Raw genomic sequence first — 15,318 nt, 5'->3', positions numbered from 1 at the left:
TAAGTTATTTTCATTCACTATTTAAAATAATGAAATTAGTTTACAGCATCTATTATTATTTTGAATCAATTAACGCAAGTAATGTTAAACAACAGAAACTGGTCACATTTCAACTGCCTAAAAATGTACTATTGGAACAAGGTATATTTCGTTATATCAGTTATATATATATTATATTTAATATATATCTATATCAGTAAGAAATACTTGAAAGCATCGTTAAAATACCGGATTATCATTTTAAGTGTCCAACTCACTAGAGTAGTGACGTGCCGTGTGTTACTTCCGGTTGCGCAAATCATTAGTTCGTCGCCATCATAGCGACGAGATCGCGACCGCTTTGGCCGCAGAGCCAGGAAACCGAGGGTAATCGTCGTTTACGGCGAAAAGAGAGGCAGAGCTTCTGCTCTGGTAGAGAAGTATCCGTGGACATCGTTCTACCGTCAGATTGACTGTGGATCATCGACAATTCGAGGATCTGTTTTTCCATCTTTGACGATAACGAAACATGGCTTATTGAAGAAGATGAAGGGCCTGCAGAAATATACTGTTTCTCCATACGGAGGAAACCGTAGCCTCAACCACTCTGGAAATCAGCACGAACGTATTCGTGCCAGAAATGGAAAAAAACGCGAAATATACGCAGTCCTCCGCAAAGGGGGTGTCTGCTGATGCTAAGAAAAATCAAGGTGCGTTGTGTGAATGTTGATCGTCGCGATAACGACGTCATTTCGCTGACGTCTTAAATGCGCACCTTGTGCAAAAAACCAAGTTTTATTTCTTACAGCATTTATTTCAGGTTTTGATGCTTTCATTTTTCTTAAAGATTTTATGTATTCAATTTTTTAATTATGTCATTTATCCTTGATAAGGTTTGTATAGACACGAATAGAACTATAGTAATACGTAAAATGTTTTACATTAGCGCGAGGTCATTCCTCAAGTTGAAAGTCATTAAACATGCTTCTGTAAAATAAGTGATACCATTAAAAAATGTTTATTAAAATTAAAAAATGATTACTTGTGCAGATATTACAAACAACAAACTTTTTCCAAGGACTTCGAGACGACGTGAACCAACTGGTGCTAGCAGTTACTCGAGATTTGAACAACCAAAGAAGTACAATGTGCAACAAAAAGGAAAAAGTTTTGATAAGAGACCAAAACCTAAAGGACAATATCATGGCAGTTCAAAGGAGGATACCAAGGTTAATGCTTCTGCTCAATTAAATTAATATTAATTATTTGCATTAAATGTTATTTGAAGATTTAAAATGTATTGTAGGTAGTGGAAACAGATATAGCTGAGCCAGGCTCAGTAGTGGTCCAAGGAAGTAAAAAGCAGAACTTGAATTATCTGCTGAATTTTCATTATGAACCACGCGAGATGCAAAGTGGTTCAGGTGGATGGAGTCACGGAAAATCAGTGAAGGGTTACTCTCGCAACAGTAATAGATGGCTTCCACCAGTACAGCGACATAAATATAACAAAGAACAATTTCTGCAAGCCAGGTTTGTAAATAAAATATACTTAATAAAGTTTATAAATTGAAAACTTGTTCGAAATTATATGTTATTGTTTTTTAGCTGCCAGTTTGTTGTAACTGCAAATAGGAATTATTCATTGCATCTGATCGATCCTGACGTACTAGTTGATTGGAAACTAGTAGAACAAATTGTAAGTTATAAGTGTAATTGATAAAGATTTTTCAAGTTAATTTATAATATACTTTTTATGTTTTAGAAAATTCATAGCTCCGAGAACTTATCATGCCCAATATGTTTATACTCACCGGTCGCGGGAAAGATGACACGTTGCGGTCATGTTTTCTGCTGGTCTTGTATTCTTCATTATTTGTCGCTTTCTGATAAATCCTGGCGTAAATGCCCTATTTGTTACGAATCTATTCAAAAATCTGATTTAAAAAGGTAATTGATTTTAATAATGCAAAAACAAATTGTACAGTACCGAGCGTGGTTAGGGTGCCGAGGTTCCTAAACCTTTCCTCCAAACTTCCGCCCTTCTTCGTAGGTGGTCCCGAGGAAAATGACGATGTAGAAGAGTCCCTACAAATATATTTCTTAATTACATATTAAGTTCTATAATATTTAATAATTGAAAATTATTTTTTTTATTATTAATGTCAAAATTAAGGTTTTGAGAACTTTTGCTCCCCCTGTAACGTAATTTTCCTCAAGAAAGCCCTCTCTGCTCGATACTATATATACATTATGCGATAGATGTTAATATTCATTTTTTGATCGTAGTGTCACGGAAGTTCCTCAGAGCACATTAAATTTAGGAGATAGCATTACTTTACGTTTGATGCGTCGTGAAAAAGGATCACTGCTCGCAGTGCCCGTTGGATCTGTAGCTCAAAGCCCAACAAATTTTTTCCCACTTTCAGAAACTATTAGCAGTCGGGTGTATTCAAAACTACTCCTTGCAAACACAGAAGATGTAAGTATATACATACTGAAATTCTGTGATATAAAAGAATTGATATTTATAATTGTAATTATTCAGGTTATGAACATCATTGAATGTGAACGTGTTCAATTAAAAGTTGAATTGTTAGATAATCCTGATTCACCAGAAAATTGTTACATCGAACAAGCCCTTGATGAGCTTTCAAAAAGAGAAGAAGAATTGTTGCAAAAGGTAATGTTAATGAAAATATAACATCTTGATTCCCAATCCGTTTTGTAGATTGAATTTTTTTGTTGATAAAAACGTTCTTTACAGGTAAAACCGGAACCCGAAGGCGCTTCTGTGGATACAAATGTAACAGAACAAGCAGAGAGCAATGACATTGATAATCAACAGAAATCGCAAAGTTGTGAAGAAACGAATGATTTAACAAAGAAGGATGCAAAAAGTATGGTTGAAGAATCAACAAAACCTGCAGAAAGTTTACTTAACAGTGTTCAATCTACATCAGGGATACAAAAGTTCTTTTATTTTTATCAAGGTATGTAATTAAATAATATTTGATTTATTTCTTTATTCTAGAATATTCTAGATACTAAATGTATTTGATTTTAGCCGAGGATGGACAACATTTATATCTGCATGCAATGAACGTAAAGATGCTAGAAATGCAATATGGAAGTCTTGAGAACTCTCCTCACGAAATAACGGGGAAACTCTTGGAAAAAGAAGCAGGAAGTCTCACCGAAGACCTGAGACGTAGGCTGAGATATTTATCTCATTTGCCATTAACTTGCCAGTTCGAAGTAGCCGAAATCGAATTGAGACCACCAATTGTGTCAGAGGAAGTCCTGGCTTCATTCCAAGGCAATTACTTCTTACAAACAATAAGTATTTAAATTCTTATTGAAATATTATTCAATTTATTGTAATTAATTTTATAGGTCAGTTAGCATTAAGACATAAACGCAGACAACAACAAGAACGCGAGGAAAGGAAAAGAGAGAGGAAAATCACAGAGGAAGAAAACAAACGAATGGGAAAATATCCAACACCTATTGTACACATTGACTCACAGCGGCATTTTCCTCAATGGCAGCCAGAATTGTTGTTCGCGGAGTATGTACATTTCCTTGAAAAAAATTCGGTTAATAATACTTGCAATGTAATTTAGAGAAGTGAAACTTAAATATATTTATTTATTTGCAGGGAAAGCGTTTCATCACCGCCAGAATCTACGGCTTCCAGTGTAGCTAGTAGTCCATCTTCGAGCACATTTGACGAAATTGTTGCATGCAGTCAAACTACAGCCACACAAGAACAGGGACCATCGTTTGCAGAAATGTTACGAAACACCGGAACACGTTTAAAGTCGCATGCTGCATGGCCATCGGTTAACTCCACCCGCGGGAAATCAAACTCGGGTCAGTCGTGTTCGAGAGAAACTGAGGACGAAGATTACACCTCAGCCCGGTCACACAGCCGAAGTTTCGGCGATGCTTTAGCAGCTGCTTTAGAACAAACAAAGCTAGGTTAGTTTTACGGTGGCAAACCTAAAAATTGTAGAACCAAACGAAATCTTATTTATTTTATTTTAATTTTAGGAACAAAGAACGGCGGAGGTGGGAGAAAGAAGAAGAAAGGCAAATCAACCTTATTATTTGCAAATACTATGGCACATATGTCTTAATTTTTTTTTTCCTAATAATGCTTGCACTTTACGTTCTTATTTATTTTCGAGTTTCGCAATTGAGTTGTTTATCACGTTGTTTCCGATATATGTTAGAAAATTTGTCAAGTCCTAGTACAAAACGTAAATATTATATAATGGTGTATTATTCAGCTACCGAATTCTTATCATTGTATTATTAATTACTAAATATTATTTTCTGTAGCATTGGGCCCGTTGTGCTTGCAAATAAAATTTTATTTCATGGAAAGTTTTCTAATATTGATTGTCGAACCTTTCTACAATTTTAATTAAAATTTCTAATGAATAGATAATTGAATTTATCTCAAAATTAGTAAAATCTATTAAATTTGCATTAAAAATGGAGAAATATATTAAGACAGTGGTATGTTTCAAGGGATTGTTTTATTTTTTCGAAGTTCTCGAACATAGAAAATCAACAGCAGATCTTGTACCCAAAAAATCTCCTTCACATATAAGTACAACAATTAAAGTTATATTTTTCACATATTTCAATCAGTAGAAAATAATTTAACAAAACATATTATTCTCCTAGTTTACCTGGGAAGTAAAGTAAATAAATTGTTTATTTTTATATTATTAACATAGAAAAAGGACGTCTAAAAAAGAATAAGTTAAATTATACTGAGGAACAAAAGACCGTAGCTGTAATAATTCTATGTTCTTCAATCCTCGCCATTTTCGCCTTGCATGAAATCGATAGATCATGGAGAAGGCAGTGGCAAGCGAGAACACATTTTAGTCGACTTCCTCGATGGTAGGTCCAGATGCGCCACCACCAGGAGCACCGCCACCTGGAGCAGCACCACCTGCACCTGGGAAGCCACCAGGCATTCCACCGGGCATACCGCCAGTTCCTTGATACAACTTCGTGACAATAGGGTTGCAAATAGCTTCCAATTCTTTCTGCTTGTGTTCGTATTCTTCTTTATCAGCCAGCTGATTGGCGTCCAGCCACTTGATAATGTCGTTGCATTTGTCCAAAACAACCTGTTTGTCACTAGCGCTGATCTTATCCTTCAGCTTCTCATCTTCCACTGTACTCTTCATGTTGAAGCAGTAAGACTCGAGACTATTCTTAGCAGCGATTGTTTCCTTTTGCTTTTCATCTTCGCTACGATACTTCTCAGCTTCGTTGACCATCCTTTCAATGTCTTCCTTACTGAGACGGCCCTTGTCATTGGTGATGGTGATCTTGTTCTCCTTACCGGTCGATTTGTCCACTGCCGAGACGTTCAGGATACCGTTCGCATCAATGTCAAATGTGACTTCGATTTGAGGAACTCCCCGGGGAGCTGGTGGAATACCACTGAGCTCGAATTTACCTAACAGGTTGTTGTCTTTCGTCATTGCACGCTCTCCTTCATATACTTGGATCAATACACCTGGTTGGTTATCAGCGTATGTGGTGAAGGTTTGCGTTTGCTTGGTTGGAATGGTTGTATTTCTCTTGATGAGGGCGGTCATGACACCACCAGCAGTTTCGATACCAAGAGACAAAGGTGTAACGTCGAGAAGCAAAAGATCTTGTACTTCCTCGGATTTGTCACCGTGCAGAATTGCAGCTTGCACGGCGGCTCCGTAAGCCACAGCCTCGTCAGGGTTAATGGATTTGTTCAGCTCCTTTCCGTTGAAGAAATCTTGAAGCAGTTTCTGAATCTTTGGGATACGTGTTGATCCACCAACCAATACGATGTCGTGAATTTGAGCTTTATCCATCTTAGCATCGCGCAGTGATTTCTCCACTGGCTCTAACGTTCCTCTGAATAGATCAGCGCAGAGCTCTTCGAAACGAGCCCTGGTGATCGAAGTATAGAAATCGATTCCCTCATAGAGCGAATCGATCTCGATGCTAGCTTGAGTGGACGAAGACAAGGTGCGTTTCGCACGTTCGCAAGCCGTTCTTAGACGACGAAGGGCACGCTTGTTCGAGGTGAGGTCTTTTTTGTATTTCCGTTTGAATTCCAGAACGAAATGATTCACCATTCGGTTGTCGAAGTCTTCGCCGCCAAGATGAGTGTCTCCTGCTGTAGACTTGACCTCGAAAATGCCATCCTCGATGGTCAGGATAGAGACATCGAAGGTGCCACCGCCAAGATCAAAGATTAGGACGTTGCGCTCATTGGTGGTTTTCTTATCCAAGCCATAAGCAATGGCAGCAGCGGTGGGCTCGTTGATGATACGTAAAACGTTCAAGCCCGAGATGGTACCAGCGTCCTTGGTTGCCTGACGCTGCGAGTCGTTGAAGTAAGCAGGTACAGTGATCACAGCATTGGTGACGGTCTTCCCGAGGTACGCCTCAGCAGTTTCCTTCATTTTTACCAGGACCATTGAACTCACTTCTTCAGGGAAGAAAGTCTTCGTCTCTCCTTTGTAATGTACTTGAATCTTAGGCTTGCCACCATCGTTTATTACGGTGAACGGCCAATGTTTCATATCGGCTTGAACTGTGGGGTCTTCGAAACGACGTCCAATAAGGCGTTTCGCATCTAAAAAATTAACAAAAATGGTTTAGTTATATTCAATAGAGAATTATTAAAACAATAATTTTCATTTCCCTATGCTGCAATGTATTTCAATGAAGTAATAAAATTTGCGTTTAAAAAATAATCCTTAATTCTTAACCGACGAAGGTAATAGAAATTGAGGATAAAAATGGAATCTAGTTCGGAGCTTTGTATCGTATGTTGATAACATGATAAGGCACTAAAATGGCGTCCTCTAGCAGTTGTAACCTTAACCTGCCTCGTGCGCGTGCTTCGACCTAACATATATATGTATATGTATATAGAACAGCATTATATTGACCTTCCTGCCATCTACCATGTTTAAAAATTTTCCACGCCCATTTACAAATCTCCGAAATATTTTTAAATTGTTTGTAAAACCCCAATTTAAAAATCATAAAACTACATATAAAATGCAAGTCAGCGAAATTCTGTTAAATAATGCGAACGAAATACGTGTTTAAATGTTCATTAAAATATTTAATCAAATTTATTACGAACCTCTAAAATCAATAATTCTATTTATTTGCAAAAAAGAAACTAATACTATAACACGAAAAATCAGCTATGAATATTTCTAAGATATTTACCGAAGATGGTGTTGTTGGGGTTCATGGCGACTTGATTTTTGGCAGCATCACCGATTAACCGTTCGGTGTCTGTAAATGCAACATAGCTGGGTGTTGTACGATTTCCTTGATCGTTGGCGATGATTTCCACCTTTCCATGCTGGAATACTCCAACACAGGAGTAAGTGGTGCCTAGATCAATACCAACTGCGGGTGCTTTGGCCATCTTTGCTTTTCTGTAAAAATATGAAAGATTATTAAATTTCTGCACATAATATCCGAGTGAAATCTGTCATGAACGATGATGCATAGAATATAATTAGAGCTGACGCAAACGGCCGGTCACACACCTTTCTTTGTTCGCTTGTAAAAATTCGCTTTGAAGGATAGTGAAGAAGTTCTTCGTTCACGATTCGCAACGTTAGTGAAGAGTCGGCTCTCGCGGTCCCATATATATTACATTCCTAGAGGACGCTTCTGGAATGTTCTTCCCGCTCAGCCACTTTACGTTGGCCAATCAGAGTGCAAAATTGGCCAATTCTTCGCGCTCATTGGTCACGTGGCAGGAACTACGTGCATCAACGGTACAATTTTACACAGTTATCGATCGATGCAACTCTGCTCAATACATAGCTGATATTTAAAAATTTTACTCTTTTTGTTCGGGGAAAAATACTTTAGATTTATAGAAATATTTCTTCAATGACCAAATGCTTCATTAAAATCATTTTGAAAAATGATTTCCTGCTGAAATGGCTGATGATACGGAAGTAGAGTACGAGAAAAGTTAGCGAAATATCTAGTATCTAGTAGCTAATTCTAGAAGGTAAGCGACCACTCATACAAGCAAACTTGTAGTTTACCATCCATGCATGGTTATAGGTTGCTTAGATTTCAAGGTCTCATAATTCTTCCAACCTTTATGGATTACAAGTTCATTTTTTTACTTTGGAGTTTTCACGTGTGTGAGACCATTATTTCACCAGGGTAATGCTGTCGAAAAGAATATTTACTTAATGCTAAATGCTTATGAAATTAGTATTAATCATGATGCTGTATCATCAGAAGTATGACGAACATTTTTAATAAAATATAGGATTTCGCTAAATAAATATTTGCACAATTTTTGAAAACGTACAATTTTACAGATTATAACCAAATAAAAAGCAAATAGACTAGGTAACTGTGGTTTTACTTATAATTTCCTTTTATATCGCAACGTTACAATCGTAAACTTGAACTTCATCGTTAAATGGTAATGAATATCGTATGATACAAAGGTTAACTAGACATAGAATATGTTTACGAATTCAATTTTTGTTTGCTATTTACATTATAATACTCCTTCGTGGCCAAATGAAAACGTACAGTTTTGTTACAAATGCTGGGATGGGCCTTGAGAGGTTGGATGACAAAGTTTCAAAGGAAAAATTCGTTGATTTTCATTTATACAAGTTCCTTGAGACCTGCATCGTGTGTATGGCGAACACACACGTGCTCACCATTTGTGACGTATGAAATGTGTATAAACTGTTCGTTCTTCAAATAACTTGAAAACATCGTGAATTAACCCGTAAATGGTATAATAGGACCACAGAATCCCATAAAAATGTACAAAAATTTATAAGTAAATCAAAAAAATGAGAAACAGTAGGATTATAGGTTATACGTATTTAAAAACTGATCAAGTCAAATTAAGAAAAAAAGTAAAAGATGCTAAGGTCTTATAAACCCCACTTAATAGTCACTATTTTATAATATTTATATAGAAATCGTTCTTTATACAATGTATTTATTATTTTGATTTCAATATCCATTCAATAAAGCAAGTATGCAACAAGATAAACACGATATATTTCATCGTTTTATCAGTTGGAAAGACTCGCTGAATTTTGCAAAAAATATTTATTCTAGGACGCAGCCTATGCGGCAAAGCATAGTGCTTGTAATCGATGACGGCAAGCGTTGCAGTAGAGTTCGCGAGCTATGTAGAAACTTCCAGTACAGTCTCGTACAGTCATACCACATCCGTTCAATACCCCATTATGTGTGTGTACGTGTTCGTTCGAAACACTTCTACTCGTGCTTTATCACTTTTTAAACCGAATTTATGCTGTCATAATGCAGATTTCATATTGCAGGCTCATATATGTATATCTGTATTATTCTATGTAAATGTGGTCGAAATGAATTTTGCTTGAAATAACATGCCCTATCTTGGCTACCATGTATGTTCACAGCAAAGGCAAGATCGATTATGTTTTCTTTACAGAAGAATTTAAAATAAGTACTTAGAATACTTCTTTCTTCTTCAATGACTTCTGTTTATTTGTATAAACAGTTAAATAATATTCAGTGTAACATTCTTAGTTTCTCTTTACAAAGAAGAATAATTACACTTTTGTTTGATGTAATCAATCATGAAATCAGTTTCCTAGAATACACGTAGGATGATATGATATTATTTGAACAACACGTGTTAGAGGCGTATCGTAATAAACACTTTTTTTAGACATTCGAGTTTCTATATATAATTATACATATATTCTAACATAGTTATTAATTGCTACTAATCAAACGTTAGAAATTTTTAAACATTTTGGTAAAAGTTTCTAAAATAAAATTTTGCTATTATCAAAATTGTAATATCAATCTTTATTATGGGAGCGGCATTAGATGTCTGTCATTTGCTTTTGTAGTGTCAGCATGAGTTCTAAAAATCTGAGCATGCTTCAGCATTTATATAATATTCTTCGATTAATATTTAAATCTTCGAAGGATCACGTTATTTCTACCGTATTCATTGTAAGGCTTCTGAAGAAAAGGAGACAGCACTGGCAGGTGTGCAACTTTAGCAGTCTTCTGATCGTTGTCAAGGCATACACTTATGTATGTACATGTGTTTGTGCATCACGTTGCAAAGCACCATTCGGGATATCCGTCTATCGATAAAAAACTCCCCATTTTATCGTTACTAGCAAATGTATTGCGCAGTAGTTAGAACAAATGTTGGAAGTAGTACCTTATATGTTTATAAACAACCTATGTATGAATTTTTTACAGGCTTTTCTTATGTTTATTCACGTTTAACGAATAGTTTATCTTTAATAATACTCTGCAACTAAAAATTATATGGTATATATAAATTAATTTTAAAATAGAACAATTTTGAACATAATAGCTATGTTTACAAAGTTTCATTGAAGAAACCAAGTACAAGAGAAATGTACGTTTATTTTCGTTTTCCTTCAAAACGCTGATTGCTTGAAATAAGTGACCTCAAATAAATGTAGCACTGATCCAAGAAGGATAAGTTTACTTTGAAAAAAGATGCATTGTGTAATAAAAACATATACGTATATATTTCAATTATTTGTTTAGTTTAGTAATTTTGTATGTAATAAGTATTTGATAGTATAAAATAATAAAACACATATTTCAATTTACCGCAGTCGGTAACAAAATGATTAAAAGCTGCTCCTATGTTGCCTATATAGAATTCATAAAACTTTATAGCAAACTATGACTATATTAGATGTTAAATACTAAATAATCTATTTTTGATTAAATGAATTACAGTTTAATTCAAGTTATAGCTTTTAAGAATAACTTTTTATCTGTTTGAAACCATACTCTGTGTAGCCTGCGTTAAAGGTGGTTTCTTATGTTCTCACCTAACCTGATAAATTCAGTGGCCACGTATTAATAAACGTGGCTATTGGTGACATACATATGGTTTAAGGCATGTAATTCACTGTAAAACGGTGCGGCGATTTGTTGACAAAAGAGGTAAAGTGTAATACCTTTAATCTCATTCGACACGGAATTAAATTCAATGAATGACATGAAGGTTTCTTTATATGTATTTAGTATCGACATGTTGTCAGCTTTAAATGCTTCTGTATTTTAACCTGTAATCTAACTTGCCGGCTGGAAACAATTCAGCAAGTTATGAACTTGATCACTTCCAAAAAATTGAGCATTACTGTACAATAAGAAAAATGATTACAGCATGGGAAGTATACTTTTTGACAGTATCAACATTGCTGCTTGCTTGTTGCGTGCAAAATCTTCAGAGTCTGGAAGTAATATATGCAATAAATGCTGGAGGAGAAGCACACACTGACAGTTATGGAATTCGCTATGCTCGAGATCCTTTATATGGTAAAGTTGGAACAGCATCTGATTATGGCAAGCAGTTAATTATTGGACGTGTGAATGCTATCGATCAAATATTGTATCAGACTGAGCGATATCATCATAGCACTTTTGGCTATGATATTCCAATTAATGAAGATGGAGATTATGTTATGATATTAAAGTTCTGTGAAGTTTATTTCAACTCTCCTAACATGAAGGTAAGATCTTACAATATTTTTAGCTTTGTATTAAACTATGTTGAAATTAATTGAATATGTTTCTAGGTATTTGATGTGGTATTGAATGGAGATCATACTGTTGTTACTGACTTAGATATTTTTGAAAGAGTTGGTCGTGGTATAGCACATGATGAATATGTTCCATTTAAAGTACAAGCTGGAAAATTAATATACAATGATGAAGAGTCTGACATCCTAGCAGGAAAAATCAGAGTGGAATTTATAAAAGTATTTATAACAATTACTTTTATCTATCTTACACAAGATTACTGATTCAATTATATTTTAAATATATTTAATTAATTCGTTGTAGGGCTACAGAGATAATCCAAAAATAAATGCTATTGCTGTTGTGAAAGGAAGTATAGAAGGTATAAAGATTTTTATATGTTTAAAAAAGGAAAGTTAGATATGATTTTACAATTGATCTTAATAATTTTCAGATATACCACAGTTAGGTCCAATTCCTCAAGAACCAGAAGAGTACCACAATATACAAGAAGACGAAGAAGAGTCTACAGTGCGTAGTCGACACACGAGTGGCCCTAGAACTCCGGATCCTTATTCGATCGACGATTCTTCAGTAATGTTACCAGTTTTTGTAGCTATTGGGGCATTTATTCCTTTACTATTTTGCCTATGTAAACTGTAGGCAATGTAATTCTGTGCACATAAATACCTTGTACTTAAGAATAATAGTGTTCTAATCATCTTAGGTGAAAATTAGCGCATGAGAAGCTACCTATGTTGATTCTGTACATAGAAAGAACATTTTTGTTTTTAAGCTGAGTCATTGCACTTCATTAAAGCTGTTTATTATTACTTTAACGAAATAAACATATCTATATATGTTTTTGTACAATGAACTACTAAAGTTAAGGATGAACTAGAGACTTAGAAGAGGTGGGGATTTGTGCAGTCACGACTTTTGTTGCGAATTTAATGTGTTCATTCACGAGTTATTTAATTTTTAACAATAGGATCAAGTTAGGAATTAGCGCAAAGGTTTGCACAGATCTTAGTCATCTTTTCTTCTACAACTTGATTCCAAGTATTGTAAATATGTTGCAAGCACATATTTATTATGTTTAAAGAAAACTGGCAACTTCATAGGAAATTATATCGAATTTTAACACTGGAACAACTAAATCCGTCGAAACGACGTGATTTCAGATTTCTTATATTAAATAACAAAAATGATTAAGGTGTTTTTTAAGAAGAGTAATTATGTAATTCTAATTTATTTTCCATCCTGTACGTCCAACTCCGGTTGTTCTAGTGTTAAGTGTTATGTAATTATTTTGCCATACGCACATGTAATAATGTTATAACTGAATTTTATAATTTAAAAGCCCTAGAAAATGTACGAAATCACTATCTTAATTATGTTATCAATCATTTTTATGTGAAAAGTTTATATATCTTTATATTCAGTACATTGTAATTAGACGAAAATGGGAATGAATCCAATAGTCCGTCAGATACCAAAGTGATTTCAATCTTTCGCAAATAAGACCGAAGTAAATCTGTTATTATTGTCCTACAATGTTGTTTATTATCTCTTCTAATCCATACTCTTATTTAAATAAGAATTATGAAATAACGTCCAACGGTCATAAATACGTCAATTAAAGCGAGACAAAATTATCCGCTGAGTTTTACATTTTTAAGTGGCTAGATTTATGCATTAATCGTAACAACGCGACGCAATCTGCGTGAAGACTCTTTGATGTGTGAAAAAAGACCGCCACGTAAGCTGCCGTTTAACGCCTAACATCATTAGCAATGTCTTTATAAGATTAGCACGTTAATCCGTAGCTACACTCGCGTTTAATATTAAATGATGTGTTAACTATCACAATAAGCATTACATTAGACGCAGAAATGGCTCCAGCATTAAAATTACAAACGAGAATTCTAAACTGAATTTAATTTTTCCCGCTGATTGTATAGCAGCGCCGACCGAATTGCGCGGTCCACCCTATAAAAGGGGCTCAAAACTTCCCCGTTTGGGAATTGTTTCAGGTCATAACTCCGTTATTAATGCATTTACGAAAAGATTACAAAGCAGAAAGATAAATGGCTCGAAGAGCGTTACATCTGTAGGCCCTTAGATTTTTTTAAGTACGAACAGTGCATGTGCAATTAACAATTGCATCATTTTTTCAAACGAAAATGCATATTTATTGTGGCACAGATCGATTCCTCCATTTATTCCTATGTAAAAAAAGTATTAGGGTGTGATGGCAAAAAATACATACCTCCACCACTTTCATGTTCTCCTGCTATCAGCAGGGTCTACAGATACAAAAGACTGAACATTATGCCTTTGTTTTCGAGAGGTCATGATTTAAGGGGTCTCAGACACCCCAAGACGAGATTAGGTTTGCATGCAGACATAAATTCTTTTCGAACCGTAAATTCCCTTACTCTACCTTTCTAAAGGTCGGGCCACCTCTTCGCATATTCTTTAATCCTGATACCAGGAATAAATTTCGAACCGTAAATTCCCCTACTCTGCCTTTCTCAAAATTGGACCACTTCTTCGCATATTCTGTGATCCCGATACTTTCCCCTACGCTGCCTTCCTAGAAATCGTGCCAGCTCTTCGTATATTCGGTGATCCTGATATCAGGAGTAAATTTCGAATGGCGAATCTCCCTATTTCGCTTTTCTAAGAATGGTGGAGTGTCAGTGAACTTGTAAATTTTAAAAATATTATCTTTTAATAAAAATGCAGACTTCTATGCGTTTAACTTACAGCTGTTAAACTTGATAGAAATTTTGAATATGTTTCTAAATTTCATTTCACGTAGCCTTTGCTTTTTCTTTTAATGATTTGTGAAAGAAATCTTGTTCATAAATCTTTGGTTAATTTAATAATGTATTTCTAGGCATTGAATTTTTGATCTATCCTATTCCACAGACAGTATCCTAGCTAAAAAAGTTTTTTGAATCCATAATATTTTTACGAAAATATTCGGGCCGGTTATATTGAATGGGTCATCCTGTATACCATAAACCCACCTCAGGATGCGGTTGATGATCGATCGTGTGATTTGCACCGATGAACAGAAGAAAGCACTTACAACAAGTTCAATTGACCGTTGAGTACTGCGAAAGGTAGTAAGTGCATGCGTTTGTGTGTACACTGGCCGACTGTGGCCTGTTCTTTAATGGGAATAAGCTCATTCATCCCATATGAAACGGAAGATCACGTGACCTCCGATCGTCTAGGCCTTTGATGTATGGTCATCACTGACAATTAGCTGTCAATTCAAGGCCGTGCTTATGTCTACGAAACCCCGAGCCCTAAGTCTCGAGTGGCAATCATCCCTCAAGAAGAAAGAGAAAACTGATCCCTGATCGTTGATAAATTCTATCACCGTTCCTTTCAACAATCCTTGGATTTTCCTTACTAAAATTGATTCACAATTTGACAGAGATAAATGAATGGTACAGAAAATCAAGTGACATTGACGGTGTAAATTTAGAACCAAAATTTACATCTATATACATTGCGTAACAGATATGCAAATGCTGTTTTCTTTCATCGCTAAAAGTTAATGTAAAACATCTTGAAACGTTTCGTTACAGCTAACAGGTACGATAAAATTTTGCACCGGCCTAATCGATAAGACAGATAAAACTGATATGTAACAAAGTTCACTACGATAATTCGATAGGATCGTGATTAGCATGATTATGATCATCAAGGTCA

At 35.3% G+C, this 15,318-nt stretch overlaps 3 protein-coding genes and 1 long non-coding RNA gene across 5 annotated transcripts; 2 read left to right on the top strand and 2 right to left on the bottom strand.

Annotated features, from left to right (window-relative positions):
* Positions 1 to 277: 277 nt before the first annotated feature.
* Positions 278 to 4,755, top strand: LOC117608185 (E3 ubiquitin-protein ligase RNF10). The gene is made up of 12 exons (XM_034332891.2): positions 278 to 689; positions 1,030 to 1,208; positions 1,286 to 1,512; positions 1,588 to 1,678; positions 1,745 to 1,929; positions 2,269 to 2,461; positions 2,528 to 2,662; positions 2,747 to 2,972; positions 3,047 to 3,298; positions 3,376 to 3,550; positions 3,641 to 3,963; positions 4,036 to 4,755. Exons 1-12 carry the CDS (start codon positions 620 to 622, stop codon positions 4,119 to 4,121), a joined length of 2,142 nt encoding a protein of 713 aa, XP_034188782.1. The 5' UTR covers positions 278 to 619; the 3' UTR covers positions 4,122 to 4,755.
* Hsc70-4 (heat shock protein cognate 4) lies at positions 4,508 to 7,723 on the bottom strand. The gene is made up of 3 exons (XM_034332892.2): positions 7,569 to 7,723; positions 7,240 to 7,454; positions 4,508 to 6,631 (listed from the first exon to the last, which is right to left on the bottom strand). Exons 2-3 carry the CDS (start codon positions 7,442 to 7,444, stop codon positions 4,881 to 4,883), a joined length of 1,956 nt encoding a protein of 651 aa, XP_034188783.1. The 5' UTR covers positions 7,445 to 7,454; positions 7,569 to 7,723; the 3' UTR covers positions 4,508 to 4,880.
* Positions 7,724 to 10,740: 3,017 nt separating this feature from the next.
* Positions 10,741 to 13,143, top strand: LOC117608188 (malectin-A). Of its 2 annotated transcripts, XM_034332897.2 has the most exons (5): positions 10,741 to 11,007; positions 11,089 to 11,576; positions 11,643 to 11,825; positions 11,911 to 11,968; positions 12,041 to 13,143. In XM_034332897.2, exons 2-5 carry the CDS (start codon positions 11,220 to 11,222, stop codon positions 12,247 to 12,249), a joined length of 807 nt encoding a protein of 268 aa, XP_034188788.1. In that variant the 5' UTR covers positions 10,741 to 11,007; positions 11,089 to 11,219; the 3' UTR covers positions 12,250 to 13,143. The 2 variants fall into 2 exon arrangements, with proteins under 2 accessions (XP_034188788.1, XP_034188789.1); XM_034332898.2 differs by having other exon boundaries at positions 10,741 to 11,576.
* On the bottom strand, positions 12,659 to 15,197 carry LOC117608196 (uncharacterized). The gene is made up of 3 exons (XR_004582305.2): positions 14,625 to 15,197; positions 14,359 to 14,535; positions 12,659 to 14,271 (listed from the first exon to the last, which is right to left on the bottom strand). It is a non-coding gene; the product is annotated as an uncharacterized LOC117608196 (long non-coding RNA).
* Positions 15,198 to 15,318: the final 121 nt, after the last annotated feature.

The sequence above is a fragment of the Osmia lignaria genome, chromosome 15 (assembly GCF_051020975.1).
Source record: "Osmia lignaria lignaria isolate PbOS001 chromosome 15, iyOsmLign1, whole genome shotgun sequence".
Taxonomy (NCBI): Eukaryota; Metazoa; Arthropoda; class Insecta; order Hymenoptera; family Megachilidae; genus Osmia; species Osmia lignaria.
Note: the sequence above shows the minus strand (reverse complement) of the source record. Positions and strands in the feature narration are given on the sequence as shown.